The 25,493-nt window shown below is 38.4% G+C and overlaps 1 protein-coding gene across 1 annotated transcript in view; it reads left to right on the plus strand.

The window, feature by feature from the left end:
* CRYBG1 (crystallin beta-gamma domain containing 1) overlaps positions 1 to 25,089 on the plus strand; it is a gene marked incomplete at its 5' end in the record, with an annotated part of 65,656 nt that extends 40,567 nt beyond the window's left edge. The window contains 14 exons of the mRNA XM_081998387.1: positions 487 to 613; positions 937 to 972; positions 1,365 to 1,507; positions 1,764 to 1,890; positions 1,981 to 2,126; positions 8,506 to 8,632; positions 8,819 to 8,851; positions 10,587 to 10,696; positions 10,963 to 11,092; positions 14,786 to 14,925; positions 17,227 to 17,350; positions 18,534 to 18,692; positions 21,493 to 21,655; positions 24,462 to 25,089. Of these exons, the coding sequence (XP_081854513.1) occupies positions 487 to 613; positions 937 to 972; positions 1,365 to 1,507; positions 1,764 to 1,890; positions 1,981 to 2,126; positions 8,506 to 8,632; positions 8,819 to 8,851; positions 10,587 to 10,696; positions 10,963 to 11,092; positions 14,786 to 14,925; positions 17,227 to 17,350; positions 18,534 to 18,692; positions 21,493 to 21,655; positions 24,462 to 24,550 (1,654 nt within the window). The 3' untranslated portion in view covers positions 24,551 to 25,089. The remainder of the gene's footprint in view (positions 1 to 486; positions 614 to 936; positions 973 to 1,364; positions 1,508 to 1,763; positions 1,891 to 1,980; positions 2,127 to 8,505; positions 8,633 to 8,818; positions 8,852 to 10,586; positions 10,697 to 10,962; positions 11,093 to 14,785; positions 14,926 to 17,226; positions 17,351 to 18,533; positions 18,693 to 21,492; positions 21,656 to 24,461) is intronic.
* Between the last annotated feature and the right edge of the window lie 404 nt (positions 25,090 to 25,493).

A 25,493-nucleotide genomic window follows, 5' to 3' on the forward strand; every position in this document is an offset into this window, starting at 1 on the left:
CGCTGGGTTTTCCTATGGGTTCTTCTATGTATTAATAAATAGTGAGTTTAGAGTTCTCTATTGAACAGACTTTGCAACAAATCCAGGTCTAGGTTAGTAAAGATCTTTCAACTTCTTGAAAGTTGGCTCTGCATATTTTAAAACTATTAAAAAATAATACACAGTAACCTTAAGTCTTGAAACTTCGGTGTAAAATTTGTGTTGCCTCCAGATAAGACAGGGTCAAATCCTTTACTGTCTGTTCGTTGTACTGATTTTTATTTTTTAACCTGTTAAAACACATGCAGTTGGTGATTCTTGCACAGACACAGAAGTTTGCCAGTACGCCAGCTTGTAGTTGGCAATTTTGATGGTAAAGTCAAAGAAACAGAGTTTTATTAAGGGTACAATGGTGTCTTTTCTAAAGGAAGCACATTGTCTTGTTCTTCACTGTTCAGAAATGTTCTAGGGTTTTTACCTTTTGCTTTCCTCTCCTCCTTATTTTAGATGGCTAATTTATGAAGAACCTGGTTTCCAGGGAGTCCCTTTAATGTTGGAGCCTGGTGAATATCCTAATTTAGCATTCTGGGAGAAGAAGGAAGCCTACATCAGGTCCATGAGGCCCTTGAAAATGGTAATGTACTGTTATTCCTTGCAAGTTACACGACCTGTGTTGGGATGTTAGAAATAATGTATTGAGGTGGCTAGATTTTTCAAGTCTCACAAAAATGTTAAGTCTTTAAAATTTTTAGTCTATAAAATTCTTGAACTTTTAACATTTGATTGCATCCATTTCTGCCTTTAATCTTCTTATGTTCACCTGTGTTCTTCAAGGCAAGTTTCAACTTAATTCTGTCTTTTTGTGAAGAGTTGATGACTTATAGTTGTCTGCAAGTTGTCTAAGTAAGTATAGACAACTTATATTTTTTCTTCTCCCCTCCCTTTTCTTTTTAATAGGGTGGTCGCAAAGTTGAATTCAGTGGAAAGCCAAAGGTAAAAGTTAATATTTATTTGATTTCCCAAATGTATTTTGTAATACATGAACTACACATGGGTAGATAAATTTATCTTGATCATGTACCGACCACTGATGGTTTAGTGGCTGGTCCTGCTGTATGTGACCACACCACGAAACTGCAATTTCTGTCACATTTATGCATCCATCACATGCGTATTAACAGCCACCTGGATAATGCAGGTGGGTAATGAACATTCAAGCCCTTATGTTGCATCTCGAAGGGAAAGACCTCTTGAAGGGAGTAGAGAGATCCCACTAATTATTTTCATGATCTTGCCTTCTCCCTATATGTGCCCATGCAAAAGAAACTGTTGTCAGAATTTATCATGCTCTCTGCAACCTTTCTTTTACTTCATTTCTGCTACAGGTAATCATTTATGAGAAGCCTTTCTTTGAAGGGAGACATGTGGAAATAGAATCAGAAATCTTTATGCTTGATGACAAAGAATCAGAAGAAAAGACAAGACTTCCACTTGCATCAGTGGGATCCATGAAAGTACTGGGAGGAGTGTAAGTGTGGGAAAACACCAGCAATATTTCCCCTTCAGGAGAAGTGGTAATGCCATAGATTGGAAATTCCACTGGACAAATTCAATACCTGTTTAAGTTTTCTGTTTTCCTAGGTTTTGGGTTTAGATATATGCCTGGCTTAAATTTGTAAATATTCACAGCAAAAGAACAAATTTCACACACCTATATCTGCTCCGTAACAACATGGAGTAGCAGTTCTCCATTTTCACATGCAGACTCTGTTGTTGTTATTTAGTTGGGTCGCTTATGAGAAGCCTGGGTTTGAAGGCCATCAGTATTTGCTGGAAGAAGGAGCATATCGGGATTGGACAGACTGGGGTGGCTATGATGAAGAGTTGCAGTCATTGCGACCGATTGTTGGCGTAAGTTGCAAGACATTTAGTAGACATCTCCTGAGTGCACTGAGATATCATGTTGCATTTTCCTTATGATGCTTTTCTTTGTTTTAACAGGACTTTACAAGCTCCCATATGATAATGTACAGTGAAAAAGACTTTGGACCAAAGGGTTCCAATATTAATGTGTTAGGAATTATTTCCAATTTGAAAGACACTGGATATGGGCTGAGGACACAGTCTATAAATGTGCTAAGTGGCGTGTAAGTGATATTTTTAATGGCCGTTTAATCTTAAATGTGCTATTCTTTTTAGAATTTGATAGTATTTGCAGGTGTTTTTCAGCACTCTGACTTCTAATGTTTATGTGGAGTCTTCAGATAAAATTTCATGCCCTTGACTGCAGAATATGAAAAGTAAAGCTCATTGTTTTTGTGAATATGTGAAATAAATCAGTTTTCTTCTCACGGTAAGATCAGATGGTCCCAGGAAATGTTGGCTTACTAATACACAAAGTGTGAAACTATATGAGATGATATTTCATCAGAGGTAGAAATAGCTTGTTCTTGTGGCTGTATTTTTTTTAAAGCATTTCAACAGCAAAATTGTCACAGAACAAACTTACCATTTTAAAACTACTATCTAGGCTTCTTGTGTTTGACGAGAGGCAAATTCCTTGCACTTTTGTCTCAGTTGTGTGTAAAAATGGAGATAACTCTTGCCATGATCACTAATACATTCTGATATTAAGGAGACTTTTAACTGTTCTGAAAAGTAACGTTGCTTTTGCAGTGAATGGTGTTTTAGTAATGTGGCATTGATTTTTTTGTTTTGTTTGTTTTGGTTTTTCTTGTTTCTTTTAAACACAGTGGTTCCCAGAACTTAGCGTTGGCATGGCCATTAACAACTCCTACTCTTTGTGCCACATCTGTTGTCACACACAGTTGATAAGTTGATAGACTTTGTTTGATTTGTTCAGTACATCAATTGCAGATTGATTTTTGCTTACAGCCTTGCAGACTTCATCAAGGTATTTTGGAAGCACAGGCAGGTATTAGCAATCATGTCTCCAAATATACAAAATTACTTATAGTAGTAGAACGAAAAAAGTGTGAGACGTACAGTCTCTCTCCCTGCCCGGTGTGCAGGTGGCTTGCTGAAAGCTCTGCCTTACCCAGCCACACCCTAAATCTTCCTGCGTGTTATCTGTGTGATATCTCTGCAAGTTTTGTCTGGATAAAGATTGCAGAATCAAGCTCACTGCATTCCAGGGGAATGCTTTTAATTTGTGTATGAATATGGTGTGACAGCAGGTTTTTTTCTGCCCAGTGACCTTTGAAGCCACTGTGTCCTTTTGTATTCTGTAATACACAAGGGAGATTCATGGGAAAGAGTCACCTCTGAAGATTGGGAAACAAATTGTGGGTTACGTATCACACCCTTTGTGTAGTTGCTCTAGTAAGTGTCTGTTGCAGCTGAGATAGGAATCATACTTGAGTTTGAGTATTCTAGTAATTAAGAGTGACTGTAATACTCTGATGGCAAAGGCGGCCAGAAGTCATTACAAACAAAACTCTTGTCCCACAGACTCTGCTACTGCTCCTGTAATCTCACCTTGTAGTCTCCTAAAGATGTAATTTGTAGCAGTAAACTTTTTAAAAATTTAGACGCATTGTTCATAACAGGTGACTAGCACTCAACTCTTAACAGTCTTGTACACCCTTTTGTTTCCAAAGAGGTTGTGAGTGTTTGGGGGTTTTGTTGTTGGTGGTCTTACTAAATGCTAATCTGTCATAAAGGTGGCATGAATCACATTAAGTCATGCTTGGTCATAAAATGCTTTATTTTAAGTGTTAAGTAACTGTTCAGGTGGAAAATTTTTAGATCTTTTCTTCCAAGAAATCAGTCATAGAGTGATGAGTAACCCATTGTGCAATTTCCTGAGCTGTTTAGACTGTAATGTACACGATGTCATAGTGAACTGTGACATGTTCAGTAAAAGCTTGTCATAATATTTGAAGTAATCTTCCTGGGGTCATACTGAAAATACTTCATTTAAAAAAAAAAAAAAAAAAAAAAAAAGTAAGAAGCCCTGAACCTTTCATAGCAATTTTTAAACTACAGGTATTTGGGATAAGCAGTTATGGCTGTAACAGATGATCTGTATTTCCCGTATAATTAATTTGATTGCTCTGTAATTTAAAGAGTATATCAAAGAAAAGAAAGCCTGACACTGCAGAGCACAGATACTACTGAGTAAGTTCTAAGCTAAACTGCATCTCTAAACTGTATGCTGAAGACAGTCCAGCTCTGCATTTGGGGAGTGAATATTGCATCTTGGGATAATTGGGTGCTATCTGCATTAAAATTTTCAGCTATTGTGTTTCTGAAGAATTGTTTCTAAGTAGTATTTTAACGTCTTTGCTAAATCCATTGTAAGGACATCCCCCAAAAAATATCCTAAGGATGAGGATTGACGTCTTTAAAATCAATAAATGTTTTGCGCTTGAGCATTCTTCAGAGATTGGTCAAGCGTAAAATCCAGGATATTTTATTCTTTTGGCATTGAGGCGGGAGAAAGCAATCCAGAAATGCCTGAAAAATAGGAGAGGCCTTTCTTCTTTTAAGTAGGGTTTGATCTTTACTTCCAAATTGGCAGAATTTTAAGTGGTAGAAAATGGAAGTATTTACTAGGAAGAGGTAACGCCCTTTACAAGTTCAAGCAAGTACTAAAAAATCAACTGTTGAACAATTTTGATTTCCTCTCTGCTAAATAACTCTTTGAGCTTACATTTAATAGTGATCAAAATCACAGGAATTGCATGTTTGAAATATGCCTTTTCATTATCCATAAACACACAAAACATTTGCCAAAAATACTGAAAAAGCCCCTGTCTTTTAGTTGATCCTTTTTGAACTTGGTGGAAGAACTTTTCCAGATTTGTTTTTTTACATAGGTGTTTGTTTTACTGTGGTCTTGTAATTGGGCTGGTTTTCCCCTAATTCTCAAGTAGTTAGTCCACAGTGCAGATTTGTCTGCTTCTAGTGTACCTATGGTACACTAATGTACATAGTGTATGTGTTAAGGAAATCATTAAGTGATGAGTAGTTCATATACAGGAGCCAGAATGTTGTAAATTTAATCTGTATGCACTTCAGAACGTAACATGGGTGAAGCTAAAGAGACATAAGGTACAAAAACAAATTCCAGTGGGAGATGAAAAGGGCAAGAGCCCTTGGGTACCCCATGGGAGAACATTTCAAACCAAGCTTCCACTTCCCTCCTTCTCTGAGCTGAACTGATGTTTGGGAAAAAAACTTTCAAGGAGTCACAAAATTAAAGTTCGCAGGTCCCTGGGATACTAGGAATCACAGGCACGAAGGGGTATGGTAAAGAACCTGTCTTCTCTCTTTCCTGTAAACAGAATTTTATTACCTTTTACTCTCTGTTAATCGGCTACAAATCTGCAAGTGCCAGTTAACTTCCTGGCTCCTCTGTGGTCTATCGGATCAGCATGTATAGGCTGATTTAAACCCATTGTCTCCATGTGATATTTAAGCTTTGAAGATTGTGGATTCTACTTCAAACCTGAAAGAGTGCTTTTACGCCTGAAAGCTTACTTCTTACAACTATGGCATTTAGTTTAATAAAGGTGGTGTTGTTTCTTCCATACCTGAGGAAGAAGGTCCTTCCAGGACTTAGGTAGTCTGTCCTATCCTAAAAATACTCTGAGCAATGCAAAAAAGGGGATTACCTCTCTCAGCTAGTGTTAGAAAGAGCATACGTGATGAGAAATGGCCAAAGTTTAAACAAGAAAGTTAGGTAAGATGAATCCTGGGCCAACCATGGGCAAAGCTGATTTTTGGCAAGTTGTCTATGTCTGGGTTCTTTTCTTGACTGTTCTGCCAGACCCTGTTGGGAGCTGCGCCTCCTAGACATCATATATAGAAGGCTTTGGGGAAAGATACTGTGCGTGTAATAGTGCTAACAAGATACAAACGATGCTTTTCTCTACATCTCTGGTTCCAGGGGCATGGATGGTGCAGATGACTGAAGGTCTCCAGCACCACCCTGCCAGTAACCTGGGATGAGGCTGCTGCTCAGCCTAACTAAGGCAATTTGCAGGGCTGGGGGTAACAAAAACTGTTGTGTGAGGAGAACTTCCTCCCTGTGGGGCAGGGTGGTTGTTGTCACGCTGCAGAGCAGTACTTCAGTTTTCGTGGTGCCTGGCAGCTGGGTTATGACTCCCTTGCTCAGATATGGAGGTGATGTCTTGCTCTCCAGGCCTTTCTGGTAAGCCAGAAGGCAGTGCTTCTTCCTAGGGATAGTCTTGAGGTCTGACAGGTTTAGCTGGTATTGAATTCAGCTGCCTGTCCTTGATGTTGTTTTTACTACTCTCAGCAGCTTGTATGGGCTTCTGAAAGAAGTGGGAAAGCACTGGCATTTCACCAGTAAGCCCTGACTCTAGAAATAGTCTCAGTGCACGGGCTGACTTGCATGGGAGGGTTGTACTTAATTAAATGGCATTGATTTCAACATAAACACGTGCAAGTGAGATACATTGATTACTTCTGTATTCAGGCCTCTTTTTAGATGGGGGGAAACGAAATAACTGCTATCGAGAGATTCTTAGGAGGCATCTGGCATGTTTTATCATTCACCTGATATCAGAAACACTGGTCTGCATAGATGTCAATCAAGTTCAGGTGTCATGCACTGTAGTTGTACCCTGGCATTTATGCATTGAAAAATATAATGAATGTCTGCTGAAGAAATTGGGTTAAGGAAACATCATTTTCACAGCTTTTGGTATATGTGGCATACAGGTATAGACATACCTGAGACATTTGAACTGTCTGCTCAATTTATTGTACATACCAATGTCTCTTTGATGAATTACTATGAGGTGATTTTGAAATGTGCCTTGAAATATGTCTTAAGTAATTAGTGCATAACAAGTTTGAATAATTGATTATATCTGAGGCAAACGAAGAGATGTGAATAGTGATAAATGTGAATCACTATTTGAGTGTTTGCCATGGACAAATAATACAAAGTTCACACTCTCAGCACATACATGTTGATGCAGCTTTATTTCAGTTTGAAGTTACCCCACTTCTTATATTTGTAGAGACTTTGGCATTTTTCTTGGAATAGAACTGTAACTTAATAGAATTCAGTTCCTCGACACATGTAGATCATTTTATGATGAATTTAGATAATAAGAGTTAGCCTCCACTGCAAATTATAAGTTCTGTGTCATTTTACTGCTTTAAGATGTGAAATTTTTTGTTAGTGTTGAAACTCTGTAAGAAGACTGCACTGAAAGTGGGTCTTGGCTTGTTATGCAACACATTGGCCACAATTAAAAGCTGATTGACTATGAGTAGAAGATGGTCTTGCAGAACCAGGAACCAGAAAGATTTCCTGATCCCTGCAAAAATAAATTAAACTCAGCTGTTGCTGTGGCCAGTTCTAATATCGGCACTCAAAAAAACCCCACAAAAAACCCCAAAAACCCAAACAAAAAAAATGGATGAGTTTAAAAAAGAGCCAGAATATAATTACGGGAAAGTTTGAGAAGTCTAGCAGTGAAAGGCAAGAGAAGTTATGCAGGTTAACACAAAACCAAAGGTAGTGCTGCTGCAGGAATGCTTTATCTGGGCTTCCAGTATGGAGCCAGGGATACAAGGACGCCGTAATAGAAGGTTTATTGAATGTAGTAGGCTATGCATAGCAAGACTAGCTTATAGCAGATACTTCAGACTAGAAATAAAGTGCTGCAGGGGTAATTGAGCGTTGGAGAGCTATATATGTAGTGATTTGGTTGCTTTTGTAATACTTCAAGTGCGTATTTCAAAAGTTCAGCGTCTTTCAAAAAGGCACATTCTGACTGAGACAGAAGTTAGGGGCTTGATGCAGAAATCTGAGTTTGTGGCCTGTGCCAGGCATGCAATCTGACTGAGTGGTTATAAAAATGGCTTTGAATTTAAATACATTAATCTGGTCAAATTTGTGATGGTTTTTAATGCTTAACTTTCAGGGATGTCCTTCTTGCTGATGTCTGTGATTCCTAGCAGGGAACAGCCTGCTCTTATTAGCATATATGCGTGTTGTTGCAACTCAGCTTTCTGTTAGGGTGTGTGTTTGCTTAAACACAACTGAATTGTAGGTACAGGCAACATTAAAAATCAGTATTCCTATCTTTACTGCCCAGATGACTCTGAAAATTAGTTTTATCCAAAAAGTTATATTCTGTTATCTGGCTGTGTTTCTAGAGAAGAACTTGATCTAGGTAAAATAACAGAATTATGAAACATCTTGACATATTCTTACTGGAGACAGCTTTTAGGATACTCAGCAGATAATTTATTTGAACTTGTCTGTTTTAGCGAATTCACTGTGATTCATATCAACATAGCAGGATGAGTGGCAGTGGAATTTGCATGGGTTTTAGAGTATTAGATACTCAGGTTTGTTGAAAAACTTTGGTTTTGGGCTTTTAACAGCATCACTTTTTGGCACTTCAGAGGAGAAATTTCTTATTTGTTCTTACATTAAGACAGTAATGAGCATACACATTGTATTTTGAAAAAGTAGTGTGACTTCTACCCATTGCCCTCTTCTTCTGTCTCTCTTAGGTGGGTGGCTTATGAGAATCCTGAGTTTACGGGGGAGCAGTATATACTGGCTAAAGGGCTTTATCCCAGCATTGAGGCATGGGGGGGAAAGAATTGCAAAATATCTTCAGTTCAACCCATCATTATGGTAAGGAGTTCATTTTATACTAGCTTTGCAAGTTTCTCTGAAGTATTTGGAATTAGACTTTTTCTATCAAATTCAGTTTATTTACATTCTTTAAACAATAATTAATAGTAATTTTTGTATGTTTGTTATTTTATCATTGTTTAACATTTTTTTTCTCTTTTTCTTTTTCCCTCCAAACTTTTGCAGGATATTGTTGGAAGTGAAAGGGGTAAAGTCAAGGTAAGATACTTCTCTAAGTGTATGAAGCATACTGTGTTTTGTCTGTAACATGTATAAATAAATGGCTTTTTGTCTAGTGTAACACCCAGATATTTGCATAGACGGTTGACGAGTCAGACAACGAGTGAGAACTGATGGTGAAGGCTGGCTGTTTTCCAAACCTCTTAAGTAAGGCACATTAAGGCCCAAGGAAGGTGGGATTTAATACGCAGCTGCCATCAGAATTTTCTCAGGGCACAGGCAGTGTTTTGGTTCAGCAAATAAGCTGTTCTGGGTTTTGGTGATTGTTCTGAGGAGCTGGAGCCCACAACCCTCTATGCAGAGGTGCAAGCACCTGGATTCTGTTGCTGAGGCGAGGGCTCTACAAGTTAGATGATGTTGTTCATAGTACAGTTGTGACTTAATTCCTTTTGAACCTAGTTCTTTGGTTAACAGTTCTGCTAATGGTGGTTGCACTTTAAGGGAATCTCGTTCACTCACAAATACTGCTGAGTTGTGCTTAAAAGTTAATGCCATCTTTGTCAATAACTAAGAGAAGGAAATGGCAGGGAGAACTTGTCTGTTCAGTAAGTTAACATATTTTTATGTTGGACTGTCTCCTATGTGCAAGTACTAATACGTAGTTTTGACAGTGAGGCTAATAGGCGGCTTTTTTCATCCTTTTGTAATTCTGAACCTTTTTGTGTTTGTCCCTGTACAAAGTTACTTTTATTTTCATTTCAGTCAAAACGGTGAGTATGAAACTAAAAACCAGAGAGAAAAGTCTTAATTGTCTTATTTTGCTTTCATGGTTAGTAGCATGCCTCACTGGAATCTCCTGCATAGGGATAATGTATAAACTACAGGGAATAAAATCTCAAGGCTGCTTATTTTCAGCAATGTGCATGAAAAGTTTTCTATATGTTACGTGCCTATTAAGACCTTATCCTAAGGAAATGAAGAAGTAATGGCTCATAGTCAAAGACTGCATCCCTTGTCAGCATGTTCCTCTTTGGAGAATGCTGTACATGCCTACACTCGTATCTCTGTTAAGAGTGAATAAAGCTGGTAGGCATGTGATAATGTGAATGACTTCTGTGTGATCAGGGTTAATTATCCTCTAACCAAATTAGCAGGTTAGCTGCTTAGAAATTTTTTTTCTTTTTAACAAGGACAAAAGACTCTGGGTGACGTACCCTCTCTTATCCTCCGAGCAGAGAAAGAACTGACATGACTGTAACTACAGCTGTAACAGGCACTTAAAGCCCATTTACCCTGGGAATATATACCGTGCCTGTTGGCATGCTGTCCGAGTACTCTGCCAAGATTATGAGAGAGAGTTCTGAGAGACAGTTTTCATTTAGTGGGAACAGTATGTACTTCGGAGATGAAATGGATTAATAATCTAAACCAAAACTGTTTATGGCCCTGTACTAAAGATGTGCCTATCCTGGCCATTCTGTACGAATTTTAAAATCTTCCCCAGCAGTTAGTCCAAGGCTCTATCTTTGTTAGTGTGTTTTAATTATTTTGTATGTTACTGAGTGATTTACAGCTAGAAATAATTTTTGGTATTGTTACCTTGCTGTCTTGAACAAGGATTGCAACAATGAAGAGGTAACAAAAGTACATATATAACTGAGAAAGTCTGGGTGTTTTAAGCATGTTTTAATCTAATTATGGAAGTAAGGGTAGAGACATGTTACTGAAGGTTGAAGAATGAATTATTTTTAAATATGTTTATAACTTTTTAAAGGTCCAGTTATTTTCAGAGCCTGAATTCAAGGGTAACTGCCAAATATTTGAAAAAAACACAAGATGTATTGATTCATTTGCTGTGAAGTCTTCAAAAATTTTAGATGGCAGGTAAGTGATACTGAATTAATACTGCAAAATCACTAAAATGGTAAAAGTTTTAAAAAGCCAACCAGCTTTCTAACACCTGAAGTGGTGTCACATATGGGGACTTACAGGGAGCAGTGCTTTGCAGGTTACACATCAATCTTTAGCTTGTCAGGACAAAACATTGTAAATAATGTTTCTGTCAGTAGCTCTTGCTAAAGACTGAGAAACACTAGCATCATTTTACTTGCACAGAATTCTTACGAGGCAATTTCTTCTTCTTCCTGCAGCTGCATAGTGTATGACCAGGAAGAATTCTCTGGTAATCAGTATGTGTTAGAAGAAGGAATTTATCCTGATCTGACGGCGATGGGTTGTTCACCCCAAGCAGTTCTAAAATCTTTACGGATTATAAATATTGTAAGTAAAGCTATTAGAAATACCGTACAGTAAAGTACACTGATGACTCTGACGTCCCCATTTTTTTGCAACAGTAAAAATGCTAGGGATGCACAGACAACAGAGGAATTTTTTTTTTTGTATGCAGTAGCAGTTAAATGTCCTAGCGGCACTCAGGTTTTTTGACTTCTGTGCTGTTTTTGCAAAGGAGTGGACATCACAGAAGCAGCTGCTTGGGATCACTGTTCTTAATAACAACTTATGAAAGGACTTCTGTAAGAGTCAAGGATGTGTCAGGCTCTTTATTTCCCAGTAGGAGAGACCACTTAGAGTGGGTTGAGAAGTGTCAGTAGGAGGAAAATGTCAGTGTGCAGAAATATCTGTACTGCAGACCTTGTTTTTTATGCATATTAAAAAAGCAGACTTAACTAAGCAACTTTGCATGAAATACATGTAATTATAAAACACTATTGCTATCATCAGGGAAATGCAATTTGAGTTAATCACGAAATAATGCACCCTTCTAGATAAAGTAAAGCAACACCCAGTGCTATTTGGCAAAATCAGACGGTGGTGTTACATGTGGCGGATACAAACGAAAAATCATTTACATATTTTGTAACTCAACAGTGGCAAGGAATGAGTTTGCTCAAGCCTATAACCAATCATTATGATGGATCACTCCTGGAATCTGCAAGTATCTTTTAAGATCAAAGTAATTACTAGCAAAATGTGGTCAAGAATCCAGGAACTTAAGGCAATATGAAGAGATGGTTCTCATTTTAAAAAAGGAGGAGTACACTATTGACTCTCTTCTTTGAATTTGGCAACTTTATTGCACTGCACTGTAATTTTGGTAACCTGTCAGTGCTGTAGGAGTTGACGAAGGAGAACTAAAATGTGTCATCCTCTTTCATGTCTCTGGAGCATTTTGATGTACAGTGTAAACAAACATCTGCAGCAACTATGTCTGCCTTCTGAACTCTTTGGCTGTCCAGTAGGCAGATCCTATTAAAAACAATAGAAGTGTTTCTAGCCAAGCTTTGTGGGACACCTCTGTGAATCAAAATAGGCTCTTTTGTACATGACAGTATCAAGCTTTTGGGTTCAAAATGCTTGTTTCAAGCTGGAAGGATCAGTTTGCTTGTGGAAGATTTATTATTTGTGACAGAGACTGTTGTGTTAAAACAGCCAAATGCCAGTTCTGTGCCTCTTTAAGTTCTTGTAACTTCTGAAACTTGTTCTAGCCCTGTAATTTGTCACACTTCAGACAGCAGCATGGAGCTGCATCTGTCTGCGAAGTCATGTGCTGCTGCTGCCTCCTTCAGAGGCTTCCTACTTGTGGAGAAGAGGAAAATGGGTTGCTTTGCTCAGCGGTTTATTAGCAAACCAGAATACAGAGAATATGAAGTTAGTTGGAAATTATCATATTATACTATTCATTTTTCATAATTTTACAAAACCTTATTATTCTAGATACTGGTTTCACCTGTCAGATTTATTTTGGGACTGTTCTTTTTTAGCAGTGCCAATCTAATTTCTCCCCACCATCTGCTGTTCCCATAACTTTCCTCTTGATCTTTTCTGTGACATTTCTATACAAGAAGCACCTTCGCTATTTTAGTATGTCACGTTACTATACTTACCTAGTTTAACTTCCCTTTGCAGGGATCCATTTCTAAGGGATGATAAAAAAAGGAAATGAATGTTTGATAAACTTGGAAGTGAAAGTCAAAAGGGCTTTTGCTCATATGCTGAAGGTTTTTTGATTTTTCATACCACTGTATCTTTGCTTGTTCATGCTTGCTTTGCACAGTCCACATGGTTGTGCTATAGATAGAAAATAGCATTTTTCCTTCTTGAATTTGCTACATTTTTTTTCCTGAACATACTACAAAAACAACTGTGAATGTGGTTCATGTTTGAACAGTCATGCTGAAAATACTTCTTTTTAATGAGCAACTCTGTGAAATAACTAAATGTAGATATACAGGAGCACCAGCTTTGTACAGTGCAGTACATGGGAACTACTGAAAGAAAATTGTGAGCTGACCTTGCAGTTTTCTCTGTGGGGAGCATTTTATATAACAGTGTTGCTGCTGAATCTAAAAAATGCCCAGAGTGGAAGGTGTGGCAGAAAATTAGAGGATTTCCTTTTCTATCTGTGTGTTTTCTTTGTAAGTAAATTATTTCTGAAGCATTGCATATGGCTCAAGGGCTGCTACCTGACCAGTTGTGTGTCTCAGAGTGCAGGTCTGTGAACGGGCTGAGAGGTTAGAGACACGGGGACTGTTCCTGTTGGGCTCTTTACCCGTGAAGCCACATAACAGCCTAACTGGTATTAACCTTTCATGGTGGGGATGAGCACACTCTGGTTTTTGAGTAAGCTGAAAGGCCTCTCCTGGTGCTCTCCACAGCCTAGCAGGGTGCGTGCCATCAGGAAGCACAGCTCAGCTGCTGTGCAGTAACTTGGACTGCTGTGGAGATAGTGGTGACGCTCATGCAACATTGTGATCTGGACCCTTAAACATCTAAAGGAAAATTAAAGAGGAATTTAAGCACTGTCTAGAAATTGGTAGACATGAGGTCTTGCCTAACAAAGTCACACGGAAGCACGGATATCTGCTGCCGTGTGTGTACGGAGCCACCTCTGCCTTGGAGGGCCTGTTTCCATGCCTGAGGCCAGATGGGAGTCTGTCGAGAGTTCGCGTCATGTTGGGCGTTCCCGATCCAGTTGATGTGTTTCAAGCATGCCGAGCACATGCCAGCAGGAAGGAGCTCTTCTGGCTATGGCGTTGGTTTTATGCGGCCGTTGCTGGAAGACTTGCAAGAAAGGGAGTGGCAGAGTCATTTCTATCTGTGAGCGTAAACTCTTTAACACCAGGACACTTGGTCTTAATTGACTTTACCCTGAGGGATTTCAAACCATTACCTCCCAGCTTCCAGGGAGAGGCCTTAATTGTGAGAAGTTATTTCCAGTCCACTACAGATACCTTGCCACACAGAAAAGAGTCCAAGGTTTGTTATCCAGAAGACATTTAAAATGGATTCGGTGATGCAGGGAGCTTCATGTGGGCAGAATCCCTTTTGAGACCAGAAGTGTTTTGGTAGAGGGAGAAGAATCATTTCCCCACAGCAATTTGGAGGATTCAGATGTTACAGTTTTTCCTTGAGTCATAAATTTCATCTCAGAAGTATGAATCGTGAAGTTTTTGTCTAGTCAGAGATTGATGTTGCCATAACCTATTATAAGAGTTAAAAATGAGAGCAGTAAATGATGAGCAGTGCTGACAAGGCTGTCATCATTTGAAGCTCTAGAAATCAACATTATGTTACTGCGTGTTCAGGTCTGAAGATGAAAATTCCTACAATGTGTGGGGTTTAATGCAACGGAAGAGGGATATGGCATTAATTAAAATTAAAATTATTTTAAAGCATACTTAAGATATTATGCAAGAATCAACCACAGAGACATTTTGTGTGTGCCTTAAGATAAGGAAGTCTTATGGTCAATGCAGGAAGATCCCTTTTGTGTTTTGTATAAGAGCTTTTTATTACTTTAAGTAACCTGTTGCAGAGCAAGAACATTATTCGGGGTCTTTGTTCTTAAACAATCAAGAAGGAACCTCTGAAATAAATGTGTGGAGTAATGGTGTTCACAGTCACCATCTGGAATTCTAACATCCTGTAAAACTGCTCGTCTTCCTCTTGCAGGAGCTGTCTGAGCCGTGCATAGCTCTTTTTGAAAAGGTGGGTTTCCAAGGAAAGAAAATCGAATTCAGTACAGAAATCTTAAATCTCCAGTTCCTGGGATATAATCCTCGAATAGCTTCAATTCAAGTCCTTGGCGGCGTGTAAGTTTAAAGTTGCTTTTTGATTCTTTAGAATGATGTACTTACAGCAGAAAAATTACAGGTGTTAGAAGCAAAAGAGTATAAGATTAGACTATCGTAATGTGTGCAGTGCATTAATGCAGTTTCGTACAGAACCTTTTCACATTCTGTTTGAACAGCACGTTGTTGAAATGAATCTGACTAAAGCTCACAAGGAAACTAGTGTCTTCTCTCATGCCATATTATAAAAGCCAGCTTGCATAGCATCCTTAAAACTAAGTTTTGTGCTCTTGGTTTAGTTCTCAATCATAAAAAAAACCCCATGTTCAGTTTGTGATCTGTGTTTTGGGTTGTAAGTTCAAAATGTTTTCATAAGTCTTCACTTTCATGCTTCTACCGAGATATTATGGACACTGGTACAATCAGATCATGATCTGGCCCCTTTTGGCATTAGTAATAATCCCTTTTACTTCAGAAATTGGGTCAGACTCTTGGTTGTAAATCTAGCGGTTAAATTCATTAACTATTTTTAAGCAGTTGTGTTCTCTAAATTTACTTGTGAAGATCATGTAAAAAAATAGTATGTGGTGAAGTTTAAAAACTGCCTGGAAGCATTTGAAAACTACTGTGCTATCTTATTCCAGTGTTCCAGCAGATCTGTTAGATTTCTCTTTCTGTGTTTTTCCTGTTGTTAACCTCTACTTCCAAGATACTTGCCCCAAGTATATGTTCAGGTTTTTTTCCAACTTGAAGAATATGACTTTTTTTTTTTTTAAAACAAAAGAGCCATGCTACTGTTGCTTTGCATTTAAATGTGTTCTTTAGAAGAGGTAAATTTCCAAGGTGTGTGCTAGAGAGATGCTGTCGGATAGCTTAAGACTGCCCTCAAGCGGATACCTGGGACCAAATCTGTAGAGCGAACCATTTTCCCCATCTGGATAAGCTGGTCAAAGGGTTTCCTTAGCACATTGAACTGAAGTTTGAAACATAAATGTCATAAGAAAAGGTACATGCTCCATATTCCTAAGTGTCCTGAGATTTCAGTATCTTTCACCATAACCACAATATAGTTGATTCTCACTTTCCATAATGTGAAATAACATGAAGTCAAACATGAGCTTACTTCTTTGCCAAGAACATGGGTAGCATGATTCCACATACTGGAGTTGTGAATTGTGCATGTTTGCTGTCTGATGAATATACATGTTTTTTTCTGGTTGATCATTGGAAAGGTATAGAGCATGATATGAAAATTCTGATTTCATTATAGCAGTGTCAGCTGCTGAAATGTGTCAAAATACAGGTTTCAGAGCGTCCTTGCCCCTACTGCCTCCCTTATTCAAGGGGTTTTCATCTTCTTTTCCTTTGCTAAGAGACATCTGTTTATAATACTCTTAATTTCATACCTGGGGATAGATGTGTATTAGGCTGTGAAAAAGCACCAAAATTAAGGTGAGTGTGCTGCTTCTGGATATAGATGTCTACTGACAAATCAGTCAGAGGAAAGCAGGTAACAGGAAAATCTGTGTGCTGAGTGTTCATCTACTCAGAAACCTATGGCTATTGGACAGTCCCAGCAAATCAGTGTGAGAAAACTCAACAAATTGCACTGTATTTCAGCCTATTTCAAAGTGTCATTCACTGCCTGTGCCAATAGAGAAGCAAAAATCAGGTTCTGACAGGTTGCTCTCAATGTGATTGAAAGCGTGGTTGGATGTCTGCTAGGGAATGCAAACCAAAATTTTTCCTATATGCTTTTTCTCTTTCTCTCTTTCTCCCCACCCCCACCCCCTTCCAGGTATTTGGAAAGAAGAAAGGTGTTCTGAAATAAAACCTCTATCAAAATACCCTAGAGAACTTCACCCTGTTGCAGTTCCAATATTTGCTCGTTGCAATCTGCATCCCTAGTAGTTCTTTCCCATATGGGTCAGGCCTGTCCAAATTAAAATACGCACATGCAGCAATCTAGCATATACAGCACATGTAGCATATACATATATGTTCCTTGAGGAGTCACATTACCTCCTGAAAACAGATGATACTTAAAAATTGAGTTCTCCCTTTAAGGCAAGAAAATGCTTTGTCTCATTCAGCTTGTAATTTTTAAATAACAGGGCTTTAAAATGTGATCTCTATTGTACTCATCTTAATCAGGATGTGATTTTATTATTTTTGAAGACCTGTTAAAAAGAAGGTCATTGACTTTCCCAAAGCTAAACGCCACTACTTTGTGGGACGGATGTCTATTAAGCCCGTTTACCGATTCCAACGCAGGATTTGTCAGTAAAAGCATTCTGTCTGTTTTTTTTTTTTTTCTTATAGATGGATAATTTATGAACATAGTAATTACAGGGGACGTCAGATGTTGTTATCACCGAATGAAATTCCAGATTGGTATAAAGCGAGTGGTTATTGTCAGATTGGTTCTCTGAGACCTTTACTGCAGGTGAGTAGGCTCACATGAGATTGTCAAGTGCTAATTTATATTTTGTCATGGGGCTGGGGGGATACAGCAGAGTTGAAAGCAATGTTACAGTCTTGATGCATGTCACAAGCTTCAGCAATGGCAGTTGTGTAAAGAAATAGCTCTACAGTTTTGCTTGTAATGAAAGCTATTTGATTATGCTACATGGCTTTGCAGTTCTATTGCTTAAACTGTTCATTAAATATACTTTAAACCAAAGTATAGAAGACAGCATATAAGGATCAGCTAAATTATTTCCACAAATAATGGCTATAACTACTATATATAAGTTATTTTCAGTTGTTTTATAATTAGCACCCAAACTGGTCACTGGCGTACTGTCTCTACTATCTGCATTATTTTTGGAACAACAAGAAAATTGGTCAACAAAATCAGATACTTAAATTAGTAGTGATTTTGTCTTGGTTTAGGGGGAGAGGGTCCTTCCCCACTTATTACTTGGCAGAGTAATTTTCAAATCTAATGCAAAACTTACTCTTGTGGTGTCCTTTTCATTTTGTTCTCTAAATAAGGACTATGATGATCTGGTCCAGTGCTAGAGCAGTCCTGTGAGTTTTAACATTTGAGGTTCTTGCTGAGCCATATTTTATCGAGGAAACAACTTTTTCAAATTCACAGATCACTTGTACCTGTAATGAAATGCATTTGCTTGCTGTCAGAGTGTTGGCTTTGTATAGCCGTAAGCAGAGTTAGGAATAATGCATTTTGACTGCCCTGGCTGAGAGCTTGTCTAAACAGCAATGTGTAACAAGCTGCAGCACGAATGTGCAGTGTAATACTTGCTGCCAGTGAAATAAGCAGCACTGCACAAGTGCACCCGTAATGAAAGCTAAGAGCATCTATCAAAGAAGTTAACAAGAGAGAGTTAGTGCTTCTCTGAATTAAAAATGCTTCGCTTTCCACAGTGTGCTGATCTCATAGGAAGGCCTAAAACCCTGCATGCAGAATGCAGGTTCTCAAAGGGTGGCTTGTCCTACACATTTGTGGACTTTGGAATGAAATTCTAAAATAGAAAAGTTAAGCTTTCTGAAAGAAAGAGGGAGGCACGTGGTTCGGCAATGATCAGTAATTGCTCTGAAGTTATCCAGATCAGGACGTGTTCTGCGCTGAGACTGTGTTTAAAGAGTTCTGTTGTTTTCTGCAGAAACGTGTGTACTTCAGGCTTCGAAACAAGGAAACAGGAAAATTCATGTCAGCTGATGGAAACTTAGACAATTTGAATCTTCTCAGAATACAAGTTGCAGAAGACACAGACTCAGATGATCAAATCTGGGTTTATCAGGATGGATTCATAAGATGCCGGGTGAGGTTCAAGTTCAATGTGAATTTTCTCTTTTCTGCTCCAGTAGTAGGGCTTTCTGAATTCAACTTGTACTGTAACATCTTATTCCATTTCAGCTGTAATATAATATTTTTGTAGGTGGGGTTTTTTTCCCTTTTTAAATTGAACTCTGGCTTTTTCAGGTGATACAAACTAGTTCTATAATACCTTCTTGATGTAATTGAAATTTTGAGACATTTTAGTTATTATTTACTTTTCCCCTAAAGAATAGTAACCTCATAAGTACGATCAACACCAGAAGATCATTGTCTTGCTATTCATGAGCAACTTCCACTTCCACGCCCGCTTTCTCCACAGTGAAAGAGACCTTTTAAAATGCAGACCCTTCCTGATAGTATTTTGAACTATGCATTCCTTGCGGTAGGTCAGTGTAACGTAGGTTATAATGTCTTCTGCATTCAGGCAAGCTTAAAGATCAAGTCCTACTCTTTTGGGTTTTGGGGGGGGTGTTGTTTGTTTGTTTTCTGGTTATCCCTATACTTGTCAAATTCATCCCTTTTCCATTCCTCAGTAAAAGTTTCCAAATGAAGTCCTACTTTTCTCACAGTCCATAAAACTAATCATGTGTGAATTGTCATTGAGGTGAGCAGAGGTATGCACGGTTCATAATGTTTAAGCATGAACAGTCTTAGGTAGGGATGCTGGCCAAAGAAAATTAAGTTACTTTAATACTGTTAAACAGCTTGACTGCAAAGAATCATGTGAACTTTTTCTATAGGACTGTATAACTTCAAAGGAGCCATTTATAACTATGTCATCTATGCTGGAGGGAAGAATCTTACTGTTAATAAGCTAATGCATTGTTTGGGCATGTTTACAGGACACAATGCAGTAGTAGAAGGGATTTATGCAGACAGCAAAATGATGCCAAGTAAGCTAAAAGCTTTAATATTGCATACAAAAGACTTCTCTCTTGACAGTGCCTCTCAAACAGTTCACTGAAGGTATTCATATCAAGACAGTGTCGTATTATATGGGTTTGGATAAATGCTCTTGGTTTTTGTCCCCACCTCTGTATATCTCATAAAGGAGTTTTTCTGTATATAGAAAATACACAGCTCGTGCTGTATAGCAATCAGGGAGCTTAGTGCAGAGTGCAAGCTGGCAACATTGATCTTGAATGACTGAACTCTTGCAGAGCTCTGCCATCTTTCTCTTGAGTGGCAGTAAATGTGTTTTGCACAAAAAATCGTTTTTCACCACATTTTAAAAAGAAAATTAAGCTCATGGGGCGGAAGGTATGTGCACACAGGCAGACATGGATCATTGGAAGAACTTGTGCCGTTCTTCCTGTAAGCTAGGTCATCTCACTGACTGAGTCATGGTATCTTGAGTTATGCCTGAAGTTTTCAAGGAAGCGCTCTTTTAGATAAATGAGATAACCACTAAGCAGGTTATAAAAGTAATTCTGCTCATTTTGTCAGAAATAGATACGAATAGCAGCTATGATTCAGGTCTCCTCACTCTTCATGAGTTTCTTGGAGATGGGTGAAGTAGTGGTGTAGTGGACCTAATGTGTAGCTCTGAGTCTTCCAAGTCCCGCTAGAGAACATTTTTAGCTACAGATGAGAATTTTGTAACTGCAGAACTAAATTGACTTAATTCAATTCTAGGCTGAGATGGTAAGAAGTGCTACTTTTTCAAAACTGTATATTTAATAATTCAGGGCCATATCCGCAATGGCAGATGGGTGTTTGTTTAATCTGCTACTGAAGTCCATTCAGAAGTTGCAAGTTATGGTGATCTGTTAAAAATCACTGTTCACACAGAATAATTAACTGTCATGTACAACTAATACAGCCTTAATATTCTTTTCAAGTAAGCTTGATTTTTGCCAGTTCTTTTTTTAACCATAAAGACTTTTGCAGAGTTTTGAAATCAAGCAATACAAATGACTAGAAATTCTAAAGAATATAGAACAAAGAAGAAAATATTACTGTGATACACTGTAAAATTCATACACTCGATACTGTGCAGTTATGTCCTTTATCTCAAAAGGTTACTGCAGTTCTAGAAGCAATTAAAGAACAAAAAATGGATGCACAGAGGAGATGGAGGGTTTCTATGAGAGGAAGGGATGAAATAGCTAGGACTTTTTAGCCTGCAAAGGGAGCAGCTTGAGGGACAATATGATTGAAGTCTCCGCAAACGTAGTGTGGACAAGACATCCCTTAAAATAACGGAGGTGAAGGGGGTGAGGAGAGCATCAAATAAAACTAGTAGTTGCCTATCAAATTTTTTTAAGATTCAGAACTGCTAGCCACAGAAGGGTTATGATACAGAAGGGTGTTCATGTGAAAGGGTTACATTGATCTCAGTGGGTAGTGGCTAACAAATTCATATACGGGACAGAAACCATCCAAGTATTAAAAGTATCAGCTCTGCATGGAAAAGTCTCTGGGCTGGAAAACGCCGTCGCCTGGGAGAGATTGCCAGGAACACACCGCATACAAGAGCGGAGTGAATGTAATCTTCCATGGCATCTGTTATTGGCCACTGCTAGAGGCAGGTGCTAATTGCACCTTTTGAGCTGATACAGCGTGGTTATTTTAATGCTTTTATGTAGTGGAGGGTGTCAGCAGAAATGGGAACAAAAGAAAAATAAGTAGTCTTGAGTTTGGGGCAAAAATACATTCCTTTAGGGAAAGTAGTTCCTAGATTCCATTCTTACCTGCTGACGTCTCTCCTATCTGATTAAAAACCAGTGGATACTAGAACTAAGGCCTTTTGAATAATTGCTGTTGCCCTTCTGACGATACAGATGGCAGAAGATTGCTGCTTGACAATTGTTGGAAATCTTATAACTCCTGGCTCTAAACTCGGTCTGTCATTTGAGCGGAATGAAGACAAACAATATTGGCATATTAGTCCCGATGGCAGGATTTATAGCAAGATGAAACCCAAGCTGGTTTTAGATATCAAAGGTAAGCAAATGTGTTATCTTATTACATTGTGTCGTAATTACATGGTATTTACAGTGGGATAGGTACTAAACGTGCCTATAAATTAAGGATGGTGTTATAGTTACTTTAATCTAGAATCAAAAAAGACCCGATTAGCTAGTCTGACCTCCTGAATTATACAGGCCCTAGGACTTAATTTAATTTTTCCTACATAGAGTGTAGTTAAGTCACAGTACTTGCTTATCTTGTATTCCCAGTGTCCACTCACTGTAGATATCCTCAGTTAATTTTATGTGGCACTGGATGATGCGAATATAATTATTGAAAATGCTGAAGCAAGAAAAACCTAGCTTCTTATTAAGTTTAATTTGTATAGAGCGAATTTTCTTACATAGTAGTTATAGATGCAATAGCCAAAGGATATTAGGAAAGCAAAGGCAGGCTTGCACACTGATGTGATTAGATATAAAAAGCTTTTTCATCTGTTTATTAATGGCTCTACCTTTATTACAAACATGGGATTCTGCCATAGCACACTTGATGAGTGTTTTACAGTTGCTTTTGTCACAGCAATTTGCTGCATGTAGATACTGTTTCTGAACGTTGTTTTCATAGTTTCATTGAAGGTCTGAAAAAGCAACAAATTGAATTATTAGCAGAATTAGCGTAATCAGATGTCCTTACATAACTCTGCTTTTTCAGGTGGGAGGAGTAATCATTTTCTACAGATGCTAATTTTTTTAGCTGTTTTAAAATTAATTTTGCATTGGTGCTGTGACATCAATTACAGCAATTAAAAAAAAAAGAAAAATATCAGAGTCAACAGTCAGTACTTACTAAAAAGTAGAGGACTATTGGAACTGTGAGAAAAGAGTTATTGAATGTCTGACCATAATACAACACTGGCACAAATAGTCACAAATTCTTTTCACTGCCATAAAAAGCTAGTGATGATTAATTAGAAACTTATCCAAAAGACTCCAGGTCAAGGGAGAGTCTTTAGTCACAATGACCCTGCATACCTTTTTCTAAAGTCAATTCCAGGTTGCACCAAACAAACAGAAATACTGTTACGCTGCCTTGTCTTCAGTTAATCATGTTAAAAGCAATTACATATTCTGCATTTATAATTGAATTTATTCTGAATTTGTAATTCACAATGGATAGGTGTGGTGCGTATGGTAAATATGAAAGAGTAGGTATATCTAGCTTTTATTTGAGAAAGCCTAGTAGGAACATTACCTGTTTCTGCTAATTCTGCTGATCCGTTCTTGACCACAACTTGAGCATTAATGAACTGTTCAGCTGAGCAGTTACCAATGCCACCTTGTGGATATACTGGCATAGCACAAAGCTTTGTCCAGAGCATTACTCTATCAAAGTAAATAGTCTCTTGTTCCACTGAAAGAAATCCCATCTTTTCCCATTATGGCATGTTTACATTCTATCAGATGTTGTTTACAAAATATTTTTTTGCGCTGGCACTGGTAACTGAACTATGCAGCTAACCTCATTTTTTGTAGCTGGTGATTAGTTTTTGGTTTTTTTTTTTTCCTGTGGGAGTATTTGATCTGGTATTCCCTTCTTTTTCCCCCCCTCTTTCTGAAGAACTTCACAAATATTTCTGCTGTGTATCTCTACTGCTTTTTAGTAATTGCCTGGTGATGGCAAGGAGAGAAATCATGTTGGTGTTACCCTTCTCAGACACCTTTTTCATTTGGGACAGTGGCACCAGAAAGCCTTCCTCAAATTCCCAAAGCAGAGAACAGCTAAGGTGCTTGAGATGGCATTTCCTCAGTACAAAGGAGCTGCTTTGAAATGTGCCTGCCCATGCAGGACTCCAGGTGCCTAGGATGTTCCTCTCTGAGATCTGCTAGAACCCATATTTGTTGCACTTCATCACAAGCTTTCAGCTGCCAGGCTTGTCTTTTGCTCATTCGGGGAGGGTGAGGCTAGAGGGGTGCAGAAGGAAAAGGTGGTGTCCATAGGAGTGTCCTGGTGCTCTGTATAAATGGCTGGCTCACATAGCTGCTTCCAGTGGGAATACCACCTGCTGTTGCAGGCCAGTTGTCCTACATGAGATGCACATCTCCTACGCTTCTGCAGTATGTCCTGAACCTGAGAAAAAAAAAGTCAGTTCTGACTTTCAGCTCTAGTCGAACGTTTCTTCACTTCCGAGTTTCTTAAGTCAGAGTACTAATGGTGCTCTTCTACGGGAACGTGTTTGGCATTGCATCACGTGAGTAAATGAAGCCCCTCTAAGAACGAGTTCTGTTTTGCATTCAGGTATGTTCAGCTGCCAGTGGAAACAGCTGAACATTGGGCGATATTCTGTGTATGGCAAATCGTGATGCAGCTGCTCAAAATACAGGATTGTAAAGTTAGAGAGTAAATGAGTACCAGACCTTGCCCCTGGCATGATCATGCTCATATTGTCTGCTAGCAGCAGGACTTCTTTCATCGTGTAAACATCTTTAGAGCAAAGTGACAACTGTTGAGGGGAAGCTAAACACCCAAGTTTGACTTTTGGGAAGTGGCAGTCTTAAAGGAGCTACACCTGACTGTATTGCAGTGTTTCCTTCCTTTTCCATCCAGGCTGAAAAAGCTGAGGTACTGAATTCTTGAAGGGGTGGAGAAGAGCAGGCAGGCTCCCTTGTTTCAAAATTAATTCCAAAAGCAAGCAGTGATTAAAATGAGTTTGTCTTTTCAGTGCCTTGGGGAGAAGAGAAACTGTCTGCACCAGCACATACTAGAGTTGCTCTGAAACCTAGAGTACATGTCTTTTACTTCAAATACAATCTACACTCTCTGAAATTTTTCTTTACAGGGGGTGCACAATACGATCGTGACCATGTTGTTGTCAACACAGTCAACGAAGAAAAGTCAACGCAGTGTTGGGAACCACTAGTTGTATAAACCCAAACGAGCAAAGATGACGTTTGAATTAGCCACTCTTCCAGACACTAGAATTGGCACTGCCATCTCTGAAGGATACAGGATCAACAACAAGAGTTTTGTCTTTTCTTTGCAATTTTAAAAAGAACAAGCAACAGAATGATTTCACCTCTCTAAGATTATTATCCCTATAAAAGCTTGAGGGTTGGTTTTTTTTGTTTTTTTTTTTTAAATCATCACAACTCAATGTGAGATTGAGAGTGGTGGTATGCCTCAGGCTAGAGTGGAAGAACTAAAGGTGGGAGAGACCCCATGGAGTTACAGTTGTGTCAGTGAGTAGTTAATCCAGAATAGTCAATAAGCATAACTTTAAATTATTTTTTTTTTAACTGAGAGAAGGGCTAAAAAATAATTAAAACTTATTTTATAAAGGACAGGAGTGCAGTGTGTATGTGGGTATAGCAACTTGGACCTATGGGCTGTAGTATAGAGAAATATTTACTACTGGAAATTAATATATTTGTTTCACTGGAACAAACTTCTGTTTACTGAAAGTTTAAAGACTGCTAGCATGCAGCACAACCAAAAAATTTTTAACATGTGGCTTCAAATATAGTTAGTATGCTAATATAGTAAGTCCTAAATTAAGGAAAAAATTCTAGATTTTCTCATGTAGAGAGAAATGAGATGTTTGTTAGAAAAAAGAGAGGGCTGGCAAAAGGATGCATCGGAATGTGAAGAACTTGCCCATTTTCTAGGCTGCCTAACTTTTTGAGTTACGGGTATTTTACTTGTTTGCCAAGTCAAATTTTTAGCTTTTAAAACAGTTCCAGTAAGTCCCATCTTCCTGAACTCCAAAATCATATAGAAAACAAGAATTCTTAGGGAAAGTATCACAAAAGATGACTGAAACAGCACCTGAGCACTGTGGTTACAAAGTTTTTTGGCCAGTGCCTGTTGGGTT

The sequence above is a fragment of the Phaethon aethereus genome, assembly GCF_964289735.1.
Source record: "Phaethon aethereus genome assembly, chromosome: 3".
NCBI lineage: Eukaryota > Metazoa > Chordata > Aves > Phaethontiformes > Phaethontidae > Phaethon > Phaethon aethereus.